The 26275-nt window shown below is 38.8% G+C and overlaps 2 protein-coding genes and 1 pseudogene across 7 annotated transcripts in view; 2 read left to right on the top strand and 1 right to left on the bottom strand.

Moving 5' to 3' along the window:
• Window positions 1–26275, bottom strand: part of LOC122096363 (vascular endothelial growth factor receptor kdr-like) — a 179940-nt gene that overhangs the window by 85294 nt on the left and 68371 nt on the right. For all 3 annotated transcript variants that reach the window (XM_042666894.1, XM_042666892.1, XM_042666893.1), the window contains exons 7-11: window positions 19782–19918; window positions 18860–19037; window positions 13833–13950; window positions 11512–11684; window positions 3185–3335 (exon numbers count right to left, since the gene is read on the bottom strand). In XM_042666894.1, the coding sequence (XP_042522828.1) occupies window positions 3185–3335; window positions 11512–11684; window positions 13833–13950; window positions 18860–19037; window positions 19782–19918 (757 nt within the window). The remainder of the gene's footprint in view (window positions 1–3184; window positions 3336–11511; window positions 11685–13832; window positions 13951–18859; window positions 19038–19781; window positions 19919–26275) is intronic.
• LOC122096366 (40S ribosomal protein S29-like) overlaps window positions 8101–26275 on the top strand; it is a 40098-nt gene continuing 21923 nt past the window's right edge. Inside the window, exons 1-2 of one of the 4 annotated variants that reach the window (XM_042666897.1) lie at window positions 8101–8107; window positions 24798–24999. In XM_042666897.1, the coding sequence (XP_042522831.1) occupies window positions 24829–24999 (171 nt within the window). In that variant the 5' untranslated portion in view covers window positions 8101–8107; window positions 24798–24828. Of the gene's footprint in view, window positions 8108–12087; window positions 12094–12869; window positions 12876–22277; window positions 22283–24797; window positions 25000–26275 lie in introns of those variants that run through there. The other 3 variants (XM_042666898.1, XM_042666896.1, XM_042666899.1) reach the window with 3 other exon arrangements.
• On the top strand, window positions 25786–26101 carry LOC122096365 (annotated as a pseudogene).

The following is a 26275-nucleotide window of genomic DNA, read 5'->3' on the forward strand; positions in this document are numbered from 1 at the left end:
TTATGGCCAGAGATGTTGAATATTTCTTCATGTGTATATTGGCCATTCTTATTTCTTCTTCAGAGAAGTCTCTCTTTAAATCTTTAGCTCACTTATTGATGGAGTTGTTGTTTCTTTGAGGATTTATTTTGGGAGGGGTTAATTTTTTTGAGCTATAAGTATATTTTAGTTATGATGCGCTTGTCTGTTGTATAGCTAGTGAACACTGTCTCCCAATCTGTGGGCTTTCTATTTATCTTGCTAGCTATGTTCTTTGCTGTATAGAAACCCTGCAGTTTAATACAATTCCTTTATCCAACTTTTCTTTGAGTTGTTGTGTTTCTGGATCTTTATTGAAAAAATTTCGATCTGTGCCAAGGAGCCCTAGTATTTCACTATCCCTTCCTGTAATATTTTAAAGGTATCTGTTCTTACATTGAGGTCTTTGATCAATTTGGAATTTATTCTGGTTCAGGGTGATATATAAGGATCTAACTTCAGTTTTCTACACATGCTTAGCCAATTCTGCCCACACCATTTGTTGAAGAGATTGTCTTTCTTCCATCCTGTGTTTTTGGCTCCCTTATCAAAGATTAGGTGGCCATAGATCTGTGGGTTCATTCCTGGGTCTTCAATTCTATTCCATTGGTCCTCAGGTCTGTTCATGTGCCAGAATCAAGCTGTTTTTATAACTATGACTTTATAATGTAGAGTTTGAAGTTTGGTATTGATATTCCTCCAGCACTCTTCTTCCTGCTAAGTATTGTTTTTGCTATTGGGGGTTCTTCTATTATTTCATATGAAGTTTTTGGATTTTGATGGGTATTGCATTGAATTTGTAGATTGCTTTTAGCAGTATTGGCATTTTCATGATGTTAATTCTCCCAATCTAGGAGCATGGGAGGTTTTGAAAAGGTCCTAAGCAGAGATGTTAGAAGAACGAAGAGATCCATGCAACTGATGGCCATTGACCTTAAGATCAGTGTTTTTCTTATTTAGAACAGACCCTTGTATCTAGATGATATATAGTCTGTGATTCTCCTTTACTGTTACCTCTTCCCAATTAAATTTTTCCTTTCTGAATCTTAAGCAAAGACAAACATGTCTAGAGGTCTGGGCACTGTTGATTAGCTAAAATCTGTTTGAAGAGAGATTCTAGATGAAATGATAGGAATAAGAAACTTAGTAAACTTGGGATTCATATCCAAGCACTGTTGGCTTTATGCCTTCTGAAAATTACTTTAATTTCTGAACATGTTTCCTCATTAAAAATGGAACTAGTATTAGATTACTCAGGTGTTTTTTCATAAAAATAAATAAGACTTTAATTTTACATGAATGAGCCTGACAGAAACTGGTATTGCTCTTGAAATACAGTAACTATCTACTAAGAAACTGTGTAACTAGGGCTGGGAAGGTGGCTCAGTGGTAGAGCGCTTGCCTTGCATGCATGAGGCCCTGGTTTCCATTCCTCAGAACCACATAAGTAAAAAGAAAAAAGCCAGAAGTGGCACTGTGGCTCAAGTGGTAGAGTGCTAGCCTTGAGCTGAATTGCTGAGGGACAGTGTCCAGGCCCAGAGTTCAGGCCCCATGACCAGACCCCCCACACACAAAAAAAAATGAAAAGAAAAAACAAACTGTGTAACTATGTACTAAGAAACTATTTCTTTAGTGAAATTTTTGGTAGGAGAGTCATTTTGTAGGAAATGTCTCCAGCACATAGAAAGGTATAAAAACAATGCAATTGGCATCATTTTAGCTGAATTACCAAATGCCAGTGAAGAAAAGAAATAGGACAAAGCCAAAAGTAAGTGGACAGAACCACTGTTACAACATCCAGGATGCCTTTTCTAATGCCTAAGGAGAGGAGATAAGGATGTGTCCATTCCTAAAGGATCCATCTGTTATGTATCCCGTGGACAACTGAATGGAGTTGGCGTCTCTGGAAGTCAGCTAGGCAGCAGTGGGAGACAACACTAAATTCCCCTACTACCTGAAAATTAGAGCTTGCTCTAACGGCTGAATTTCCTAAATTTCTCCCTGAATGGGCAAGCATTTCCTAGGAATCCCCCATTCAGAGTTCAATAGCCCTAGGTGATTCTTGCTAATCCATGGCTATCTGCTCAGAACTCTCTTTCAGCACAGTATAGCAATCAGTGAGTTAACCAAGTTAACTTCCTGGAAAGTAAATACATCAACCTTTAGACAATAACTGAAACCTAAATAGGTTATCCACACCATTCCAAAGTTACTAGAAGGCATAAAATTTCTCTACAGGCTGGCCTGTAGAGAGAATTTTGTGACAGGTAGTAAGTAAACAGTGAAATTCTATCAAACTCTACTCTGGAATTTAGGCAATTTATTTAGCCTAGCTGAATTTCCTTATTCCTTTCTCTGATTTTTATAGTAGACACTTTCATCTACTTGTTTTAAAGATGACGGTGGCATTCAATTTAAAATAGACCAAGAATCTAATATGCTTCAGGCATGCATGGTACTGGAACTTTAAAAAACAGAGTTCAAATGAGCTAACACTCAGGAAAACATTGACATATCTCCATTGACTCTACGTTTTATGACCATCATTTTTCCCCTTAGTTTCTAGATCTCTATTTGTTACTGGGGAAGAGGTATCCCTCTGTTCCATCCTATGCAAGGATCACTGAAAGGTAAAAGGAGTTACTCTGATCTAAAGATGCTATTCTCTTATAGATTTGATAAACATGGTTACTATTCTAATCAGACATATCATGAAAGCAATTTTTTAACCAATGAGACATGTCCACATTTCAAGCCCATTACTGAAACTTTTCTGTACAATGACATACTTGGAAATTTTCCTTGTTCTATTCTACTCCAAATTAAATCCTATTAAAGTCTATTCCCCAAATTAAATTATATTCTTCTCCAACCTAAACCTAAATTTCCCTGGCCCAATAATCATAACAACTATTATTTCTTGGTGATAACAATTCTTAGAATTATCCTAAGAAGTGAGTTTGGAAGTAAGGAAACAGCAAAGTTGGGGGTATAGAAGTTTGTGGAGCCTCTTATCTTCCTGGGCCCCATTCAAAGACTAACTGCAGAGCCTGTCAGATGACAGACAGTCTTCTGATAAGATCTTGGACTTGCTGGTTCCTCACATAAGTCTGCAAATGAAGGAAATCTGCATCATGACAAGTTACTAAGCCTGCAAATAACTTACAACTCATCCACCTGGCTGCAGGGTTCCCAGGCCCATAAGAAGGAAGGTGTAGGAAGACCACTTGCAGTACAATGAAGAATTTTCTCACTGCCCAGGAACACTGGCTGAATGTTCTTTAAATCTGTCTCCTTCTCATAGATTTTAGGTTTTTCTAGAAAAGAGGGGATTAACATTGTAGAGATTAACATCCTACATAAAGGAAAATAAAGGAAAGGTATCATAGATTTAAAATAAACTTTTTGTAAAATTTTGCATCCATTTATAAACATGTGCTGTTCCAAGACTCCTATGAACTCTCTTCTGTCTTCACCCTAGAAATTGCCAAGGAATTTCCCATTCACCTATGATATCTCCATGACCTACCAATGTAATGGGTTTGGATCTGAAATGACCCACAAAAAACGACATGTTGAATGCTTAGTTTAGTCACCAATGAAGCAATGTTCAGAACCAAGGTTTGGGAAATGTGACTGGTTCATGAAGGCTTTGATCTCATCAAAGGATAATTAATTAACAGGTTTGTAATTTGTTGAGCCATTAGGAAGTAATGGAAGCAGGTGGTAGAAATCTGATTAAATGTAAGTATTTTGAGACTGTGTCCTTGGAGGCTTATCCAAATCCTCTGACAGAGGATCGGACACATCCATCCCAGGGAACCATGGAGAGGCAGGCAGGCACAGGAGAAAGATTATTATAAGGTTTATTCGAGGAGCCATATTTCCCCCAAGAGGGAGCACATGGCCTCTGTCATCATCCAGGTAGCAGCAGGGTCTGGGGGATAGGAAGTGAGGTGGATCGCAGTTCAGGTGGGTCTGGGCAGAGAGAGGGAGGGGCCAGCTGTATGCAGGGAACTCCAGGAATGGGAGGGAGCCCAAGTCTGGGTGGAGCTGAGGACCAAAGGTGAGCACAATACTAACACTCTGCCCTACCCATTTCTACTCCAATGATTTGGGATGTTGTCTGTTGTTGTTGTTGATGTTGTTGTTGTATGTATGTTTCTGTGGCTGTGTATGTATGCTTTAACTCATGGCCTGGGCACTGTCACTGAGCTTTTGTGCTCAAGGCTAACACTCTACCACTTGAGCCACAGCTCCACTTCCAGCTTTTTTTTTAGTTAATTAGAGATAAGAGTCTCATGTACTTTTCTGTTGGGTCTGGCTTTGAACTGTGATCCTCAGATCTCAACCTGCTCAGTAGCTAGGATTACAGATGTGAGCCCCTGGCACCCAGAAAAAAATTTTTTTATCCCAGTCACAGTCTCCTCCTATGATCTATTACCTCACTACAGAACAAGGAAAAAATGGAGTTAGCTGCCCATGGACTGTTAACCAATGTCCTTTGTCATTTTAAGTTGTTTGTCTCAGGTGTTTTGTCACAGTAATGAAAAGCTGAGTAACACTAGCAACTAATAGATACCTGACTCAGCAGGGAGAATCTAATAGTAGTACCTGTACTGAGACAGAATAACTTAAGGAAAATGAGGCCAGATGAAGGCAACTCAGAAATATGGTATTTAGAAAAACAGAAGTGCTATCTTTGCTTCAAAGAGAGTCAATAGGATGTATTCCTTCCTGAGGGATGCGTTTCTCAAACAAGAATTAACATTTGTCTGACAGAATGTATGCATTCCTGGGAAAAATGCTTCCTCAAAATTTAAGCAACCTCCTTCCCAAAATGCAGATAGAAGGTCTCCTTCCTTATATCAAGGATAAAGATCTGCTTTATGATGGGAAGAATTATTACCTGGAAGAAATGTCCCTCAACATCCAGAAATAGAGCAAAAGTAAAACATCTGTCTTTGCATAACTTCGAAGCCAGACCCCCTGCCTTTAAATATCTCTAACAGCCAAAGAGCTGTGAGCTGTGTGTGTATCTCCCCCCCATGTACCCTCCTGCGCGTGAGAACACCACATTATGTTGGAATGTGCCTCTGTCTGCTTGCCTGCTGTGTTCTTACTCAATAATCTCACCAAATTTTCTTACCATCCTGACTTGTCCAGAAATTCTTATTCTGTGATCAAAGTCAAGGGCCCTAAGTGAAGAGTTCCTACATTTAAAGGGAAACTGCAGCCGGGCGCTGGTGGCTCACGCCTGTAATCCTAGCTACTCAAGAGGCTGAGATCTGAGGATCGCGGTTCAAAGCCAGCCCGGGGCAGGAGAGACCGTGACACTCCTATCTCCAATAAACCACCAGAAAACCGGAAGTGGCGCTGTAGCTCAAGTGTTAGAGCGCTCGCCTTGAGCTGAAGAGCTGAGGGACAGCGCCCAGGCCCAGAGTTCAAGCCCCACGACCGACAAAAAAAAAAAAAAAAAAAAAGGGGGAACTGCACTAACCCTCACCTGCATTCTATAACATAAATACACGCTGGGCAACTAGGAATGGCACCAAATGGCTTTGTGGGACCAAACTGTGCCTGGCACTGGGTTGGATAGGATGCTGTTCTATAGATTTTCCCTGGATGCAGGCAGATGGGTCCCAACTTTAACAAAGCTGGCAAATTTACCACAACATATAGGTGGACTAGGTCTGTTTTCCACTGGTGTGATCACCTGGCCTCTGTCCTCATTCCATCTATGAGCCTGGGGGATGTTTACGGCATATAGAATCCTTTAACAAACACATCCAGCAAGTCTTCAATGATACTGCCAAAAGAATCTCTCTTTGTTAAATTCAGAGGTGAAAACGATGAGACAAGTTTTAGACATCCTTACTGCAGCTCCAGGAGGAACCTGAACAATTATAAAAGCTGAGTGTTGTATGTATATTTCAGACAACTCAAAAAAATGTCTCCTCAGACCTTCAGGACAGTCAAGGATCCTAAGTGAAGAGTTCCTACAATTAAAAGGAAACCTCACTAACCCTCACCTGCCTGCATCTAGTGATAGTACTATGGTCTGACTTAACTAGTCAACATATGTGCTTGTTGTAAAATATATATATATATATATATATATATATATATTTTATCGGTTGTGGGGCTTGAACTCTGGGCCTGGGCACTGTCCCTTAGTGATTCAGCTCAAAGCTAGAGCTCTACTACTTGAGCCACAGCGCCACTTCCAACTTTTTCTGCTTATGTGGTACTAAGGAATCAAACCCAGGGCCTCATTCATGCAAGGTAAGCACTCTACCACTGAGCCACCTCCTCAGCCTGTTGTGAAATATATTTAATACCACTTCAAGTTACAGTCCAGTAAGTGCAACAGAACTCTTTGAGGCCAAATGAATTCCAAAGTTCTAAATGACAAGACCTATGGATTTCAAAATATTCTTTTAGACTGCAATTTTAATAAAAGCAAGGCTGAAAATCAAATTCACTACTCTAACCTGGGCACAAATTCATTTCTCAACTTATATGTTGAACTTAATTACAAGAAGACATTGTATTTTCTATTTTCAACAACAACATTTATTGTTTGGATGTGCACTTAAGAAAACCAACAAGAGAGAAGATGTGAAACCACAGTTACTTAGCACTTCCTGCATTACCACAAGTCTAAAGTAAAACTTCAGATGCGTGGCTGCAAGGAGTGGTAGCTGGCATGGAAAGACAAATAAAGGTACAGTAAACAGACATTTAGAAACTGGTGAAAATCCAGATATATTAAACCCTATGTTTATGCTTATATTTTGTATTTATTTTACTATCATTAAGTATTGTACAAAGAGGTTTCAATTCAAAACTTTAGATTTATAAAGCAAACAAAAGAATAACACATAACACTAAGAAAAAACATTAAGGAAGGTAGAGAATCTCAAGGGGATTGCAAGCAAAAGAGAAAAGGAAGCCTTCTATGGAATATCCTATGGTACACAAGCTGAGAGTTCTAGCTTGGTATCAGCCTGATACCAGTAATCCTAGTTACTCAGAAGGCTGAAATCTGAGGATCTTGGATCCAAGACAGCTGGGGCAAGAATATCCATGAGGCTCTTATCTCCAATTAACCACTAAAAGAATAGAAGTGGAAGTGTGGCTTGAGTGGTAGAGCACTAGCCTTGAGTGAAAAGGCTGAGACAGAATTCAGGCCCCAAAATCATGCCCCAGTACTGGCATAAAAAGAGACTAGAGCTCTGCATCTTGTACAACAAGCAAAAACACCAGAAGGAGACCCTGCACATCTTAACTCATAGCACCCATGGAGGAATAACAACTAAGGAGAGATCTTAAAGACAAAGTCTCACCTGGGGAGGGCAGAAATTCCTGCATTTCTGTAACCCAAACCCCAAAAAGCTTAACCTTCCCTCATTGCAAAACAAGTGACTACACTGATAATCAATGTGGACACAGAAACTAGGTAATGTAGACTCAGATTCATAAACACAGAAATAGTTTCCAGAATCAAGAGACAACCCATGGAATAGGAGGAAATTTTTGCCCACTATTCAGTGGATAAAGGATTAATATCCAGATTCTAGTAAGAGTTCAAAAAAAAAATCAGCCAACCTCCAGTGGCTCACCCTTGTATTCGTAGTTATTCAGGAGGCTGAGATCTGAGGATTACAGTTTGAAACCAACCTAAGCAGAAGAGTCTTCTTATCTCCAATCAACAACCAAAAAAGCCAGAAGTGGAACTGTGGCTCAAGTGGCAGGGTGCCTGCCTTGAGCAAAGGAACTCAGAGAAAGCTCTCAGACTGATAGAGTTCAAGCCCCAGGATGAAGATCACAAAAACAAGAACAGAAACAAAAACCACTCTTTAACATTTAGTTTCTGCCTTTCAAGTTCACATAAATAGGTATTGTTTTATGTTCTCAAGATAGAACTATCCTAGAACAAAAGGTATCCAAGGTTATATGTTATATACTATTATAACCACCATAATGCCTCTTCTTGGGGGAAGAGAAAGACTAGGTTTGGAAACTTCTGAATTAGAAGTAGGGCAAATCTCTCTCTCTCTCTCTCTCTCTCTCTCTCTCTCTCTCTGTCAGTCGTGGGTCTTGAACTCTGGGCCTGGGCACTGTCCTTCAGCTCTTCAGCTCAAGGCAAGTGCTCTACCACTTGAGCCACAGTGCCACTTTCAGTTTTCTAGTGGTTTATTGGACATAAATGTCTCACAGACTTTCTTGCCTAGCTGGCTTTGAACCGCACTCCTCAGATCTTAGCCTCCTGATTAGCTAGGACTACAGGCATGAGCCACCAGTGCCCAGCTGGGCAAATATCTCTCTGAGGATACCTCTCCTCACTCTATCACCTTCCACTTGGTTAACTTACCAATTTATCAGCCCTGAATTGTCATTAGGGCAGTGCAAGTATGGACTGATAGAGATCCTTTAATAGGTAGTTTGGCCTTGGGAAGGCTACTGAGTATACTTCAGGAAATGTCATGACAACCAGCTGATCAGAATTTTTTGTATGGTACTCAAATTTGAACTCAGGGTTATGTACTTGCTAGCCAGATGCTGTGCCACTTAGCCACACTCATGACCCCAGAAAATATTTTAATGTTAGAAGGCTTTTCAAGAGGAATCTGACTCTGAGGAGTACCAAAACAGAAGAATATGAGACAATCTTCTCTGAAGACTCCTCAAGAAGAATATCCCTAACTTTCTAGGAGGGAGTAATGCTAATCCTGTCTCCTCCCTTTCTCCTTACTTCTGTTTTCCCATAAAATAGGGACACATATCCCAGATATGACTCCCAAGTGATTACAAAGAAATCTAAAGCCATGAAGTAGCCTGGTTGTTCCTGTGATAAGTAGGGCAGTCAGAGAAACAGATACAGGCCCTTCTTCATAGAGCTGCAAATTGTGCAATTACTTTGCTTCTTCAATTGTGTATGTGGAGTTAACTAATAGTGGATGCTGCAGCTATTGAGAAAAGCACATTTTCCCTTCAATCCTACCAATTCATCTCCAACAGTGCAAGCCTCTGATATCATAGGAAAGCACAAAACTAACCCAAATGTGCTCCTTTCTGGTTCATATCTTCTCATGAGACACTGAAATGAAAAAAATGGTCACAGTTCTATCCAGGCTTAATACTTTCATAATTGTAACGCCCCCTCATTCATCACCTTTACTCTGTGTGTGTGTGTGTGTGTGTGTGTGTGTGTGTGTGTGTGTGTGTGTGTGTGTGTGTATAAAAACACTGAAGAAAGTGTCCATCAAAAGAACTACAGAAAAGAAGCATAAAGAAGTTTAGGACTTTGTCTCTTAACTACACTTTTGCAATTATAAATTTGGTACATACTTATAATTGTCCCCATATTTCTTCTCTCCATACTACTAACAGGGAAAATGACCGGCCATTCAAAGACTGTTTCCCATCCATAGCAATAAGCATCAGCCATGTGATTAAATTTGGGGATATGTAAAACTTCCATGTCACAAATGATAAAATGTAGACCTTCCTTCCTCATTTGGTGGTAAATTGCTGAGACGGTATGTATGAGAACAATTGTAAAGCAACAAAAAGCCCTGGCTCCTTCACTTTAGATTGTTTACATGAAGGTAGTTATGTGAGCAAGAAGTAAACTTCTCTCATTTAAATCATTATAATTTGGAATCTATAAAACAGTGCCTTATCTATAATTTAACTAAAACAAAAATCACTTAAGTTTGGCTGTTTTACAGCATTTTATATGAGATCTTGAAGAAGTTATTTTCTTACTTCCTGCTTCAGTTTTCTCATCTTTGAAATGAGCAGTATGGGGAGGTAGAATATTATTCAGCCATAAAGAATGAAATATCATTTACAGATAAATGCCTATAATTTGATGTTATCACTTAGTTCTTTTTATTAATCTAAATTAATTATATTTACATAATATACATAAAATATCTTTTGATAAATTTAGTCCTCTAATGGCTCCTTCTTTCCTTCCTTCCTTCCTTCCTTCCATTTTTTTTTGTGCTGGTACTGGAGCTTGAACTCAAGGCCTGGCATGGTCCTTGAGCTTTTTTTTTTTTGGGTCCGGTCGCGGGGCCTGAACTCTGGGCCTGGGCGCTGTCCCTCAGCTCTTCAGCTCAAGGCTAGCACTCTACCACTTGATCCACAGCGCCACTTCTGGCTTTTTTCTTATGTGGTGCTGAGGAATTGAACCCAGGGCCTCGAGCATGCAAGGCAAGTGCTCTACCACTGAGCCACCTTCCTAGCCTGGTCCTTGAGCTTTTGTGCTCAAGTATAGTGCTCTACCACTTTGAGCCACAACACCATTTCTGGCAGCTAGGGATTACAGGTATGAGCTACTGACACCTGGCCAATGGCTCTCTTAACCACACTCTTATGCATAAACAGTTTTAGTGCATCTCATGATGTTATTTTCATAAGTATGTATAATGTACCTCAATTATATTCACCACTTCTCTCTATCCTTTGCCAATCTTTAATCTTAATGGTTCACCCCAAAGAACCATCTTTTATAATTCCTCCTTTTTTTTTTTTTTTTTGGTTCCAGTCGTGGGGCCTGACCTCTGAGCCTGGGCGCTGTCCCTCAGCTCTTTAGCTCAAGGCTAGTGCTCTACCACTTGAGTCACAGCGCCACTTCCGGCTTTTTTCTTTTTGCTTATGTGGTGCTGAGGAATGGAACCCAGGGCCTCATGCATGCAAGGCAAGCACTCTACCACTGAGCCACCTTCCCAGCCCCCTCCTTTTAAAGTTACACCATATGATTTTTTTTTTCGGGATTTGACACATGAACGAAAACATGTTTATATGAGCTTGGCTGCATTACTTTCAAGGGAAACTACCAAAAATGACTCCAAATGAACAATGGACAACAGTGTGATCCTCTCCTTCAAGTCCCATTCAATGTAAAAAAATAGGGGGGAGGGGCACTCAGAAGGAGTTTAGGTTTTCCACACCTCACATTACATTTTTTTTTCAAAAAGATGAGACCAATTATATCTCTATCATGTAAAGAGATGTATAATTAACTCATCAGAATTCTAAGTGCTTTCAGCATAAAAGGTTAGGCAGCAAATTCTAGGTAACCAAAATGTGCTTCCAAAAGTCCCACTTCACCAGGTACCAATGTCTCATGCCTGTCTGTAATCCTAGCTACTCAAGAGGCTGAAATACGAGGACCATAGTTTGAAGCCAGTATAGGCAGGAAAGACTGTGAGATTCTTATTTCCAGTTAACCACAAAAAAAGCTGCAATTGAAAGTGTGGCTCAAATGGTAGAGTTGCCAGCCTTAAGCAAAAAAGCTATGGAATAGTACCCAGGTTCTGAGTTCAAGCCCCAGTACTGGCACAAAGGAAAAAAAAAATTCCTATTTTTCTATGGCTAAGATAACTCCTATCAGATTCCTGCTTTAAATCCCTTTTCTAATAATGTCAAGAAAGGAACCCAGAGCTGTTGTACAGATTTCAAATCCTCCAGACTCACCATTAACAATTAGTTGTATGGTAAGATTTTTATACAGGCCATGTTTGGTGTTGCTCAGAGCAAAAGTGTAGTTCCCAGCATGTCCCACGTTCACTTCCAGGATTGTGAATCTGTATTGAAGAGGGTCATATTGGAAGGTATGGTTTTCTGGGAGTGGCTTTCCATCTTTGAACCTATGAGGTATAGGGGAGGAATGATTAATATATGATGCTGTCTGCTGAGACATCTAACCTTTTACCCAGAGAACATTTTACTTATGCTTCCTCATGATCAACAAACTGAAGCAAAGCAGTGGAATCTTTTACATGAAATTGCCTGGCAGAAGCCCCTTAGTACAGTCACATTGAAAGCAAACTGTTCTGTCTCTCTTCTTTTCCTTAATGTTCAAAACTTTTGGAAAATATCTCTTTTTCTTTTTCCCTCTTCCATTCACACTTTCTCTCCTTCCTTCTCTCCATCCCTTCCTCCTTCCTTTCCTTTCTCCCCCTCCTCCCCCTTCTACTTCCTTACTTTCCATCCATTCTTTTACCCTATAAAATCGGATTTTTCTTCATGCCATTCTTTTGAAATTTCCTCTTCTCTGTTTACCAATAATACTTTAATTATCAAACTACTAACCTTCTCTTAGCATTCATGACGATCAGATCTAGGGTATTTGACCTCAGACACCAATTCCTCCTCTCTTAGCTTCTGGAAACTGTTCTAAGCATTATTTCTCTTTTCACTGACTTTTTGTTTCCCTTTTAGTCTCCTTTAAGTTTTTTTTAATCAAACACTTAAAAAACATGGCAGACATATAGGATACAAAAAGAGGGAGATTTGGACATGTACTTACATGCAGTGCTAAGATGTACTTTTATCAATTAATAGTAGTGCATAACAAATGTGTGTAACTATGAATGTCCAAACACATAAATGTTACTCTGGATCTTGCCTTTGAACTCTGACCTCTTTGCTTCAGTATATTCAGTTACTCCCACATGATGACTCCCAAGGTCACAGTTCCAGCACCTCATTCTAGACCCTATTTCCAAATGTTCATGAACATCTCTGAGTGAGCTCTTCTTGGAGTTCTTTTCTCATTCCTCCCACAGCTTTTTTCATCCCAATGAAGCCAGGATTGTTAACAGAATGATCACGCTTACACTTTACCAAATTTCAAGTGATAAAATACCTCAGATCATTGGGAATAATTCCTACATCTAACTGGATCCTAAATCCTGAGAATGTTATGTCTGTAATGTTTCCCCAGCCCATTCTTTATTATATTCCCATTACTTCCAGCTTGTTCATGCCACAGTAGGTCTCTAAAAAGCTATTATCATAAATTTCAACAACAGCAGCATTTCTTCCAGTCTTTCTCTGTTACCATTCTACACACATAAGACCACATTCATCCTTCTAAAGCTCACTTCAAATCAATTATTCCACACTATATAACCTTTTAGGTAAAGGAAATACTGGCTTTTGAACTTGAAGCCTCAAGCTTGCAACCACCTGAACCATGCCTCCACCCTTGTTGTTTTAGTTTTTTTTTTAACAGAATCTTGAGTTTCTGCTCCAGCTGACTTAGAACTCAATCCTCCTATTGATACTTTCTGAATAGCTAGAATGACAGGCACATGCTACCACATTCAGGTTTTTAATGGTTCATATGAGACCTTGTGCACTTTTTCCCTGGGTGGCCTTAGAACTACAATCTTTGTAATCTCTGCTTCCTTGAATAGGTAGGATTACACTGTGCCCAGCTCTCCAGAACTTTTGATAGTGTTCCATTCCCTATTAAAATAAGCAATAGTGACAAATGAAATAATATTATTTTATTTAATCCTCAGGAAAATTTGCAGGTCAAGAAACTGGGTTTAAGCAACATTCTGGGTAACTTACAGAATCAAATTAAAATACATGGCTATCTATTTAAAAATGTTGTAACTTCTTACCCTAGTGTTCAAGGACCTCTACTGGTCTGGGGAAGACCATCTTTAAGAGTCCTTCAAAATATGATTGATAAAGCCTATCTTTAATGACCTTAGCTATCTATCAAGATTTATTATCTATTCTCTTTTCTGATAGGAAAACTCATTTTCCCCAGGAATGATGAAGGAAAGAAAGATAATATAATGAAAGAAACCTTGAGAAAGCAGAAAAAAAGAACTAATTTCTGAGAGTACAGGCACCCTGAGGGTAGAATTAGGATTATTTGTGAGCATCCATGCCCAAGACAGGGTCTCTGCTGTAAGGGTATGAATAAAGAGTAAATTGTAAAGGTGAAAGTTAACAGACTCAGGAACAGTGAATCCCAGGAAAGGAGGCTCACTTACCAGGTGACATTGGGCTGAGGAAAAGCATCCACCCTTACTCCTATTTTAAACATTCTTTGTCCAGCTGTGACTTCATAAATGCGGCTTCTCTTGTAGCTCACATTGAGGAATGGTTTCTCTGAAATCACAGCAGGAATGTCAGAGCAAGAAAATAAAACTGAATACTAATTTTGGCCTAAGTAAAGAGTCATGTGTCATTTTTGCCAATTTTCTGTGTGCTTTAGGACAAGTCACTTCACATCTCTAGGCTTCATTTTTATCATATATAATATGAAGGATATTGCGATGGACCAGCTCGGCCGGAGCACTGGAACTGATGGGACAGGGATCTCGGGATAGGTGAGCAACGAGTGGGCGAAGTGACAAACAGACACAGACTCAAAAGAGTTGCAGCTGAGTGTATCTTTATTGAGGAGAATTAACATTTTTATACAGTGTGTGATTGTGACATAGATTCTTTGTTTATTTAAGCATGTAATCAATTTTTAAGAAAAGTAAAGCATTGGTGGATTACATGAAAATTGATGACTATCCCACCAACTGCTTAAGCTAAGTGGTGCGAAACAAGTCTAGCATATAGTTTAATAGAATGTGTCATCTATTCAGCCTTTTTATGTTTAATAATTAACAAACCTAAGACAGGGCTGTACTTATATTGTACTCTTTTTATTTTTTTTCATATATTTTCAAGTCCCTTTAAAACCATCCTAAAATCCACTTCTAGGTTAAGTCAGCCATTCTCCGTTTTTTATCATTTTAATCCCAATATTTGTTCACATAAATTTCTAATTGTTATTTTAAACTATCTTGTTGTTGTTTTAATAATAAACACCATAATGGTCTAGATCTACCTAATCTTTGTATAAAATTTAATGAGTTCCAAAATACCCTTTTTCCTTTTACATTAATCCATCTATTTTCATCTTTATATGCTCCTGTATAAGACAATAGTTCATTGGTCGGTTCAAGAAATGTGATGTCACTAACTTTATATTTTGTGGGAAACCACCATCTATTCCCTATAACGTAAGCTTGAGTAAACTTAATCATAACTGTTGGGGGAATCTTTCTTTTCCTTTTATTATCAGGGGTCCCTTTTTCTAGAACTCTCTGAGCTTCTGGGATAACTCCTTCTAGCTTAGTTTAATTCATTAACTCTGCCTGTTGTAACATATCTAGAAATTTTAAGTTTCTATATTTACTATGAGTGAGCCGCAAAACTGCTTGTGAAGTTGTAGGAGTTTCTGGAGGCAGCGTCAAATCAGATGATATATTGATTGGGGCACTGCCCACATTTAATCTTTGGTCCTAGTCTTTATTATTCAGAGAAGCTGTCTCTATTGGACTAGAAAGAAGCAACATGCTCTGTTCGCGGATCAATAGAAAAATAACCAAAACAAGAATAAAGGCAACGAATATACAGCCAAGAAGAATATAGTAAGAATAAAGGTAGAGGCTATAAAGGTGCAGCCAAGTGTGTGGGAAGCCTTGAACCAACACCCCCTTCCTGCAGGCATGCTTCCTTGAAGCTCTTTGTCTAACACGATCTCTCACGCAGACTCCGCAGGAGGTGATGTGGCAGGATATCCCTTGCTTATTTATTTATTTATTTTTTGGTCATTTGTGGGTCTTGAACTCTGGTCCTGGGCGCTGTCCTTGAGCTCTTCAGCTCAAGGCTAGTGGTCTACCACTTGCGCCACAGCACCACTTCTGGTTTTCTGGTGATTAATTGGAGATAAGAGTCTAATGGACTTTCTTGCCTGGGCTGGCCTTGAACCGAGATCCTCAGATCTCAGCCTCCTGAGTAGCTAGGATTACAGGCGTGAGCCAACAGTGACCAGCTTCCCTTGCTTATTTTGCCGATATTAGTGTTACTACAAACTGAATACTGGAGAGAATTAGGTATACTTCAGTTTAACCTAATTATCTTGCATTCATGTTGTTCTTTTTTGTGTGTCAGTCCTGAGGCTTGAACTCAAGTATACTTCAGTTTAACCTAATTATCTTGTATTCATGTTGTTCTTTTGTGTGTGTATGTGTGTGTCAGTCCTGAGGCTTGAACTCAGGGACTAGGCACTGTTCCTGATCTTCTTTTGCTCAAAGCTAGTGATCTACTACTTGGACCACAGCTCCACTCCTGGCTTTTTAATAGTTTATTGGAGATAAGAGTCTCACAGACTTTCCTGGCCAACTTGGTTTTGAACCACAATTCTTAGAACTCAGCAGCTTGAGTGGCTAGGAATACAACATCCGGAAAGTTGTTCTTTTCTTGTAAAGACACACACACACACACACACACACACACACACACACACACACACACACACGTCTTATACTCAAATACAAACAATAATATCCATATTTATCTTAGCACACTTTTAGAGGTAGACAGTATTCTGGGGAATACATATACAAATACAAAAACTCATTTCAAGTATGCATAAAAGCCCTAGCCTATTGAGCCTGAGAGATGAAACTCAATGGTCCAGTATGTATTTAGCATTCACAAAGCCTTGGCTTCAAGTCTCAGCAGCCATGTATTTCCAAATCCCAAGGAGTAAAATTTTAATTGACAAAAGCTATTGTTAGTCAGGCGCTGGTGGCTCATGCCTGTAATCCTAGTTACTCAGGAGGCTGATATCTGAGAATCACAGTTCAAATCCAGCCTGGTCAGGAAAGTCTGTGAGACTTTTATCTCCAATTAACCACAAAAAAAAAAAATCCCCAAAACAAAAAAAAACAAAAAACGGAAATGGTGTTGTGGCTCAAAGTAGTAGAGGGCTAGCCTTGAGCAACAGAGCTCAGGGATAGATCCCAGGCCCTGAGTTCAAGCCCCATGACCGACCTCCCCACACACATCAAAAGCTATTGTTTTTCCATGTTAACTTTTCAGAAAAGGTGGCACTATTTGCATATTAGGCATGCCAATTCTTTGCTGCACAATATTGTCTTACATTTTACAAGATGTTTATAATCCTTTATCTCATTAATACCAGTCATTTTCACAAAGTAAAAAATATACCCCTCATATATTCCCAATGCATTCAACTACTGTCCAGTTGAGAATCACCCATTTAAACTATTCAAAATGATTGTATTCCTTGCCAGGTGATTATTTAAACTGGGCAAGAATTATATTTCTGATAAATAAAACATGAGGAGAAGTTCACTAAGGGACTTCTGGGAAAAGTTGCCCAATGTTTAAAAATGAACAAAAAAGTCACAAGAATTCCAGTTTTCCCTTTCTTGAGACACTATCAATGTCATATAGAATGTCATAGAACTTTGGCAACATGCTGAGCACTTTGAAGATACTGACAAAATGGAGTAAAATAATGAGAAGAATTTAGCTTTCAGAGGAAACGGGTGATCCACTAAGTCAATGAACTCTGGAGCTGCTCATCTCGACTATTATGTATGGTATGTGTTTTGACCGTTTAAGCTATATTTAATCAGGTAGCTTTCAGCTAAAGCCAGCTCAAATGATACTGAAGAGATGTGGAATCAGGAGGCTGAGAAAACTAAAAAATGTTAGTTCATAAACTCAGCTGGAGAGCATTTAACTGAACTGAAGGTAGTAAAAAAAAAATTTTATAAAGAATAAAACCAATCCTAGCTACTCAGGAGGCTGAGATCTGAGGATTGCATTTCAAAGCCATCCTGGTCAGGAAAACCAGTGGGACTCTTATCTCCAATTAACCACCAAAAATGCTGGAAGTAGAGATGTGCTGCCAGTGGCTGAGTGGTAGCCTTAAGCACAAAAGTTCAGGGACAGCACCCAGGCCCTAAAAAAGCAAAAGAAAAAAAAAAAAAAAAGAAAAAAGAATCCTGGATCCTGGCACCAGTGGCCCATGCCTGTAATCCTAGCTTCTCAGAAGTCTGAGATCTGAGGATCATGATTTGAAGTCAGCAAACTCAGCTACAACCAACCAGAAAAAAACTTGGAAGTGGAGATGTGGCTCAAGTGGAATAGTGCCAGCCTTGAGAGTGAAAAAGCCAAGTAAGAATGCAAGGCCCTGAGTTCAGACGCCAGTACCCACACAAAAAAAGAATAAACCCAGAATGTTTGTATATTTGTAATATTTATGTATGGATTAATATTAGTATTTTTTAACTTTTATTGTAAAGGTGGTGTACAGAGAAGTTAGTTACATAAGTCAGGTATTTAGTACACTTCTTTTTGAACAATGTTACCACCCTCTCCCTCATTTTCTTCCAGTCTTTTCCCTCCCAACCTCCCTCTCCCCTGATATTAGCATTTGTAAATGAAGTGTTTTTTGTTTCTTTGTTGGGGTGCTGAAGCTTGAACCAAAAGCTTTGTAAATGCTGAACACATGGTATATAATTCAGATAAACCTCTAGGCTTAATAGGTGAGCACTTTCATACATACTTAAACTGAGTTTTTGCATTCATGTATATATTCATCAATATAGTCTATATAATTGTGCCAAGAAGAATTATGGCTATTATTGTGTACCTTGGAGGATGTATGTATGGGTGATATACAAATATCTTTATAAGAAAAGACTTACATGAAAACAAAGTAATTTAGTTAAATTAATTATACTTAGTTCTCTCTACTATACTCTCATTACAAAGGGGCACCCTCCATCATCATATTATACATGATAAAAATGAAGCTTAGAGAGGTAAAGAGACTTGTCCAAAAAGCACACAGAAATTGGCAAAGAAGTCTCAGAACTCTTCATTATTTATTTAGGCCAAAATACTTATGAGTTGCATCACCTTAATTCTCTGAATTATATACCTCTAGTTAGCCAAAAAAGAAAGGTATGAGAGCTATATCACAATGTTTCCCAGTATGCAATCCATATGTCAAGTTAAAAGGGCAAATAGGCTTTAAATCCTGAAACATTGGGAACCAAGTGGTAGATAGCTTAACACTGGGAGATAAATGTAGGAGTACCTGAATGATTCACTATGAAAAGGGGAGAAAAGTAAACAACTCAGGTAAACAATTCACAAGATGACTCAAAAAAAGAGTGAAGAATAAGAAATTACATACTGTATATAGTGATGGTGATGTTGGCTTGTAGGGCAGTGTTGTTGTCTTCTCTGCATACGTACAAACCCTTGTCTTCCATGGTTACATTCCATATGGTCAAATTACTATAGCTTTTGTACACAGTGGAACCTTGGTACAAGTTCCTTTTAACTTCGCAACACCTGGGGGTTTTCTTAGACTGAGGGGGTAAGATGAGAGAATAGAAATTCAATGAGATCATTGACAAGTTACACATGATTAACATATCTCAAGGCTCAAAAGAGAAGCCCAAAAGTCAACTGGAGTGGGTGGTATTGAGACAGAGGAAGGGAAAAATGATGGAAGGGATAACACTGATTAAGATGTATTGTACTTATAAATTGACATGTTGAGGGCTGGGAAGGTGGCTCAGTGGTAGAGCACTTGCCTTGCATGCTCAAGGCCCTGGGTTCAATTCCTCAGCACCACATAAGCAAAAAGAAAAAAGCCGGAAGTGGCGCTGTGGCTCAAGTGGTAGAGCGCTCGCCTTGAGCTGAAGAGCTGAGGGACAGCGCCCAGGCCCAGAGATCAGGCTCCATGACCGGACCCCCCCCCCAATAAATAAATAAATAAATTGGCATGTTGAAATAAAATCTTTTTGTGTAACTAATTGAAGATAATTTTTAAATGAAACAAAAAATAGTTCTTTAAAAAGCCCAACAAATATGAAGCCCAACAAATAAATATGAAGAAGTGAACTTATGCCTGCATTTTTAATAAACCACGTATGTAACAAATGAATCACAATATGACACGCTTCCTGAAAAGCAGCTGTAATTTTTAGTATTGTTGACCTGCTAGCACTTAGGCTGGTTCTTGACCTAGACTAAGCACAGAGTGGAAAGGCAGGGAGCAAGGATATGGACAGACTTTGTAAAAACTAGAGCAAAGACAGTGTCCTTACATCTTTCCGGTTAAATACCCAATCCAGTTTGATCCGTCCATTGTATGTGGTTTCTGCAACACACTGCAGGAAAAGGGTGTCTCCTAACAGAAGTCTCTGGTGGTTGTATTTGATAGAGATATTTTCTCTCTTGATTTCTGGAAAAGAGCAGATGCCATGAGGGAACGTGCAAATAAAACAAATGACAAAAAATCTTAATCATAGAATATACTTTTATGTGACATATCTTTTAACTGTGACATCTTTTATGTGACATCTTTTATGTGACATCTTTTAACTGTGAGGTGATTTCTGATAGGCGTTTACAAATATTGAAAAGACCTTCAGGTTCGTTCTTTTCTTTTCCTTCCTTCTTTTCTTCCTACCTGCTTTTCTTTCTTTCTTCCTACCTGTTTTCCTTTCTTTCTTCCTACCTGTTTTCCTTTCTTTCTTTCCTCTCTCCCCCTCCCTCTCTCCCTCCCTCCTTCCCTCTCTCTTTCTCTTTCTTTTTTTTCTTTCTGTCTTTCTATTTGTGTTTATTCATTTTTGTGTAGATCCTAGGGTTTAAATCCAGGGCCTGGACGCTGTTCCTAAGCTTTTTGCTCAAATCTAACACTCCACCACTTAAGCCACATTTCCACTTTCAACTTTTTAATGTTTAATTGGAGATAAAAATATCAAGGAAGCTGGGCAACCATGGCTTACACATGTAATCCTAGCTACTCAGGAGGCTGAGATCTGAGATCATGGACTGAAGCCAGACTAGGCAGGAAAATCTGTGAGACTTTTATCTCCAATTAAATCACAGAAAAAGCTGGAAGTGACACTGTGGCTCAAGAAGTAGCATGCTAGCCTTGAGCAAAAGGAGCTCAGGAACAGTGCCGAGGCCCAGAGTTCAAGCCTTAGGACAGGCAAAAAGAAAAAAAAGAAAAAGAAAAAAAGTCTCAAGGAGTTTCTGCCGAAGCTGGCTTCAAACCATAATCCTCAGATCTCAGCCTCCTGAGGAGCTAGGATTACAGTGGTGAGCATCTACCTATCTATCTATCTATCTATCTATCTATCTATCTATCTATCTATCTATCTATCTATCTATCCATACATACACACACATACATACATTTAAAAATCTTTAGATACTCCTAGGAACTACTTACTGGATTTGAAGATTGTCCTGTTACTGTTGATGAGGAAGACAACTCAAGTAAGTTCTCAAAAATAAGCATTAAATTATAAGTATTATTTACTTTTTCACAAGATGTTCCATCTACTTTTTCACAAGCCTATCAGAAAGCATTTCTAGATGTAAAAATATACCTGGATTTAGAGAAAGAGCTTAAAACATAAAATAAGACTGCAACACAGTGTGACAGATTTTCTTTTGTCAGTTTTAAAGTGGATTAGGAGGCAACTCCCAGAAATTCAGAAACAAGAGTGATACCTGTGATTTATCAGACCTGTTATTACTCCAGAATGCTTTCTTTCCAGATAATGATTGAGAAGTTAATTTTAAAATAGTACTGGGTACCACAACAGTAAAAGAACTTCACATTTATCTGGGGTCTTGTTTATCTTTTTTTATCTTTTTATTAATGAAATGTTCTAGATGTCTCTAATTTTGTTCAGATGAGGACAGAAGTTAGAAAAACTGTTACTGCTATTGCTGCATAGCATACTGCTATTATTGGGGGGGGGGGTGTATGCATGGATGTATGTCTGTAATTTGAACTTTTGGAAACATTAGATGTGCCATCAACTTGGAAAAAGTATCCCAATTACCATATTGAGTTGGCATTGTACAGAAATTAACAACCAGCCTGGCGCCGGTGGCTCACGCCTGTAATCCCAGTTACTCAGGAGGCTGAGATCTGAGGATCACAGGTGAAAGCCAGCCTGGGCAGGAAAGTCCATGAGACTCTTATCTCCAACAAACTATTCAGAAAACTGGAAGTGGTGCTGTGGCTCAAGTGGTAGAGTGCTAGCCTTGAGCTGAAAGAGCTCACAGACAGTACCCAGGCCCAGAGTTCAAGCCACAGGACTGACAAAAAAAAAAAAATACAGCCATATTGGTCTAGAAATGTTAATTTTTTCCATTTGTACAAGAACAAACACACTGCATTAAATATATAAGGTATTATCTACATGGGTTTGATTACATAAAATAAAGTATTATTCAAATAATGAAAAAAGATCTGGGTTCCATTGCCATCTTTCATGGAGTGATCTCAAATAAGTCTCCCCATTTCTAAATATCAGAAAACATCACAGAATGCAAGAGATTAAATCAGGTCATCCTGACTATCCATTTGAGCTCTGTTGTTTTAATGCCATAAAAGCAGAGTAACTAGTTTCAGGCTATTTAGAGTGAAGGATTTTCCTACTAGTAGTCAATGTGTAATGCTTCCTAAATTTCTCTTTATGACTCGGGTTCATATATGTCTGTGTTTTTGTGTGTACGTATCTTATTCCTCTAAATCTTGTTTTTTCTCTTTTAATTTTTCTTTCATTTATTCACCTTTTTTTCTGTGTATGTGGTACTGAGGAATTGAACCCAATGCTTCATGCATGTTAGACAAGCATTCTACCACTAAGCCACATTCCCAGCCCCTGTATATTTTCTTCTTAAAAAATTTTCTGACTTTCCTTTTTAAGTTTCTCTATGATCTCTTCTGGAGACCAAAAGTTTGACAACCTTTTCGTAAGATTTATTACCCTTTTCCAAAACCACTTCTTCACTCTTGCTGAGATTTTAAGACTCTGGAAAAAATATAGAAAGACCTCAGCTTGATACTTTGATGCAGATGTTGTAAGTGGTCACACTTTTGGATTCAGTTGTCAGATCTGTTTTCAAAAGAGTATTTTGTTTGGACAAGGTTTGACATGGATGGCTGTCATAATACAACCTTCAGAATTGGCTGCCACAGGACCTAGGGAAAGAAGTGGTCTCTTGGGTTGCTTGCTCTGGCTTTTATTTTCGTTCATTTCATCATCTTTCTCAGTCTTCTTGACATCAGAAGGAGAATGAGAAGAGTCCCAAATGAATAGTCCCACCCCAAGCTGCCTCAGCTCACAACTGGGCCACAACTTATTCTACCTCAAGAGGCCCCACAGAAGCAGAAAAGCCTGGAGTACTTCTTGAGAATTCTCAATTCCTTTCCCCTTTTTGTTACAGAAAATATAGGTGCAAACCAGGAGATCCTATGGTTTGTAAAACACTAATAAGATCTTAAAGGATACCAAGAGTCACAGCAGTAAGTAGAAAAGGTCATCTCTCCAGATCTTGAGGGTTTTTAGTAAGAAAGATCCTATAATCACTAGGAAATCTGGTCTCCAGTTTAAGATCCACTCCATTGGAAGATTTTTCTCCTACTGATCTAAAAAAGCATCATGCTTTTCTGTGACTCTACCACATTTCTCTATTCTCTGAGAGCAAGGAATCTTCCCTAAGTGAATGACATTATTACAAGGGCAACAGTAACATAAAACTTCAAGAAATATATTACTTAGCCTAAATGTACAGCATTATATCATAGTCCCGCAGGGATAACCCCATAAAGTAGGAATATTTATTGCTAAACCTCTCACTGGTAAAGACAAACACAAATTTAAGTTGAAAGGATGGGGACAGATTTTCCAAGCAAATGTATCCTGAAAGCAAATTGGAATAGCTATACATGTGTAAGACAAAGAAGACTTCAAGCCAAAACTAGTCAAAAGAGACAAAGGAGGTAACTATACATTGACAAAGGGAACAGTACATCAGGAAGACATTATGATTGTAAACACACATGCACCAAACATCAGTATACTCAATTTTATAAAACAAACACTAATGAAAATAAAACCTGAGACTCCAACACAATAATAGTGGGTAACATTAATATCCGACTCTCACTAATAGGTTACCCAGACCAAAAGTCCAGAAGGAAAATTCAAAATTAAATAACACTATATGTCAAATGCATGTAACAGACATCTATGGAATACAACTGCCAAATAATATTATACCCAGAAACCTATGTTTCTTGAAAAACGATCACACTGTAGACATAAAATCTTATTAAATGGAAGTCTTATAGTTTGTCACATAACAATGAAACAAAACTGGAAATCAACAGAAAAAGAAATTACAAAAAAATATTCAAACAGGGGCTGGGAAGGTGGCTCAGTGGTAGAGTGTTTGCCTTGCATGCATGAGGCCCTGGATTCAATTCCTCAGCACCACATAAGCAGAAAAAACTGGAAGTGGCACTGTGGCTCAAGTGGTAGAGCTGAAGAGCTGAGGGACAGCACCCAGGTCCAGAGTTCAAGAACCACAACCACACCACCATCACCACCAATAACAACAATATATATACATATATATTCTAACATATGGAGACAAAACAACTCACTTTTGGATGATTATTTGACCATTGACGAAAAGGGAAGATTTTTTAAATTCTTATAATTAGCTGGGCACTGGTAGCTCATACCTGTTGTATTAGCCACTCAGGATGCTAAAATCTGAGGATAACAGTTCAAAGCCAGCTTGGGCAAGAAAATCTGTAAGACTCTTATCTCCAATTAACCACCATAAGGATTGAAGTGGAGAGCCATGTTTGAGTATGGCTCAAGTGGTAGCACACCAGCCTTAAGTTAAAGGACAGTGCTCAGGCCCTGAATTTAACCCCCACCAAAGAATATTTTCCTATAATAAAAGGAAAATGAAAATACAACTTAGTAAAATCTTTGGGATATAACAATACCAGTGCTAAGAGGAAAATTTTTAAGGGCTTATGTTAAAAAGCAGAGATATCAAATGAATGCCTGAATGACATGTTTCAAGGTTTTAAAAAGCAAGAACAAGCCAAATTCTGAAAGAGTAAATGGGGAAAATAATAAAGCTCTGTACATAATTTAATGAAATAGAGACTAAAAGAACAACACAAAGAATCAATGAAGCAAAAAGTTGGTTCTTTGAAATAGGAAACAAGGTTAGAAGCCCTTAGCCAAACTAACAAAAAAGAAAAGATGCAAATTCAAAAATATAGTGATGAGCCTTTTTCCTCGTTGGACCTGTGGAAGCAAGATGGGTCACCAGCAGCTCTACTGGAGTCACTCCCGAAAATTCGGCCAGGGATCTCGCTCTTGCCGCGTGTGCTCTAATCGCCACGGTCTGATCCGGAAGTACGGGCTCAACATGTGCCGGCAGTGTTTCCGCCAGTATGCGAAGGACATCGGCTTCATTAAGTTGGACTAAGTGAATGGACTATCCAAGACGTCAAGCCCAATGAAAGATCATATTTGTACACAAAATAAAAATTCAAGAAGCCTTCAACTTAAAAAAAATATATAGTGATGAAAAAGGAGATACCAGTAAAATTCAGAAGATAATTAGAGAAAACTTCATAAACTTTAATAAACAGGAAAATCTAGAAGAATGGACACATTTTTGATACATTGACCAACCAATTTGAACCCAGATCTATAATAAATGACAAAAATTACATCAGTAATAAGGTATGTATCCTCCTTCTCCTCTTAAAAAAAAACAGGACTAGGTGGGTTAACTGCTGAATTTTTCCATACTTTTAGAGAACAAAGACTAATGGTCCCCCAAATATTTCATAAGACAGAAAGGGAAACAATACTATAAAATTGATTCTAAGAAGCCAGTGGTACTCTGATAACAAAACTGGATTCTAAGACAAAAATACCCTTCAGACCAATTTCTTTGATGAAATAGACAAAAAATTATCAGTGAAATACTTGCAAAACAATTGAACAATACATTAAAAAAAAAAAAAGATCATTCAGGGCTGGGATTGTGGCTCAGTGGTAGAGTGTTTGCATAGTATGAATGAAGCCATGGGTTCAATTCCTCAGAAAAAGCCAGAAGTGGCCCTGTGCCTCAAGTGTTGGAGTGCTAGCCTTGAGCGAAAGAAGCGCAGGGACGGAGCCCAGGCCCTGAGTTCAAGCCTCAGGACTAGAAAAAAATTATACAGTTCCCCTTTTCCGTGTCTTTGGTCTTGGTGGCAGAGGTGAGATGATGAAGGGAACATCATCCTCTAGAAAGCGTCACAATAAGACGTACACGTTGTGCTGCCTCTGTGGTTCTAAGGCCTACCATCTTCAGAAGTTGATGTGTGGCAAATGCAAGAGAAAGTATAACTGGAGTGTCAAGACCAAGAGATGAAATACTACTGGAGCAAGTAGGATGAGGCACCTAAGAATTGTCTATCACAGATTCAGGCATGGATTCCATGAAGGAACAACACCTAAACCCAAGAGAGTACCTGTTGGAGCATCCAGTTCATCTTGAGAATTTAAAAGATTAGCCATACAATAAATGTTCTGGTTTAAAAAAAAATTATACAGCCGGATGCTGGTGGCTCGACCTGTAATCCTAGCTACTCAGGAGGCTGAGATCTGAAGATCTGCCAGCCCAGGCAGAAAACTCCATGTGAGACTCTTATCTCCAACTAACCTTAACTCAAAAAACCAGAAGTGGCACTATGGCTTCAGTGGTAATGCTC

The sequence above is a fragment of the Dipodomys spectabilis genome, unplaced genomic scaffold, assembly GCF_019054845.1.
Source record: "Dipodomys spectabilis isolate Male_0828 unplaced genomic scaffold, ASM1905484v1 ptg000370l, whole genome shotgun sequence".
Lineage (NCBI taxonomy): Eukaryota > Metazoa > Chordata > Mammalia > Rodentia > Heteromyidae > Dipodomys > Dipodomys spectabilis.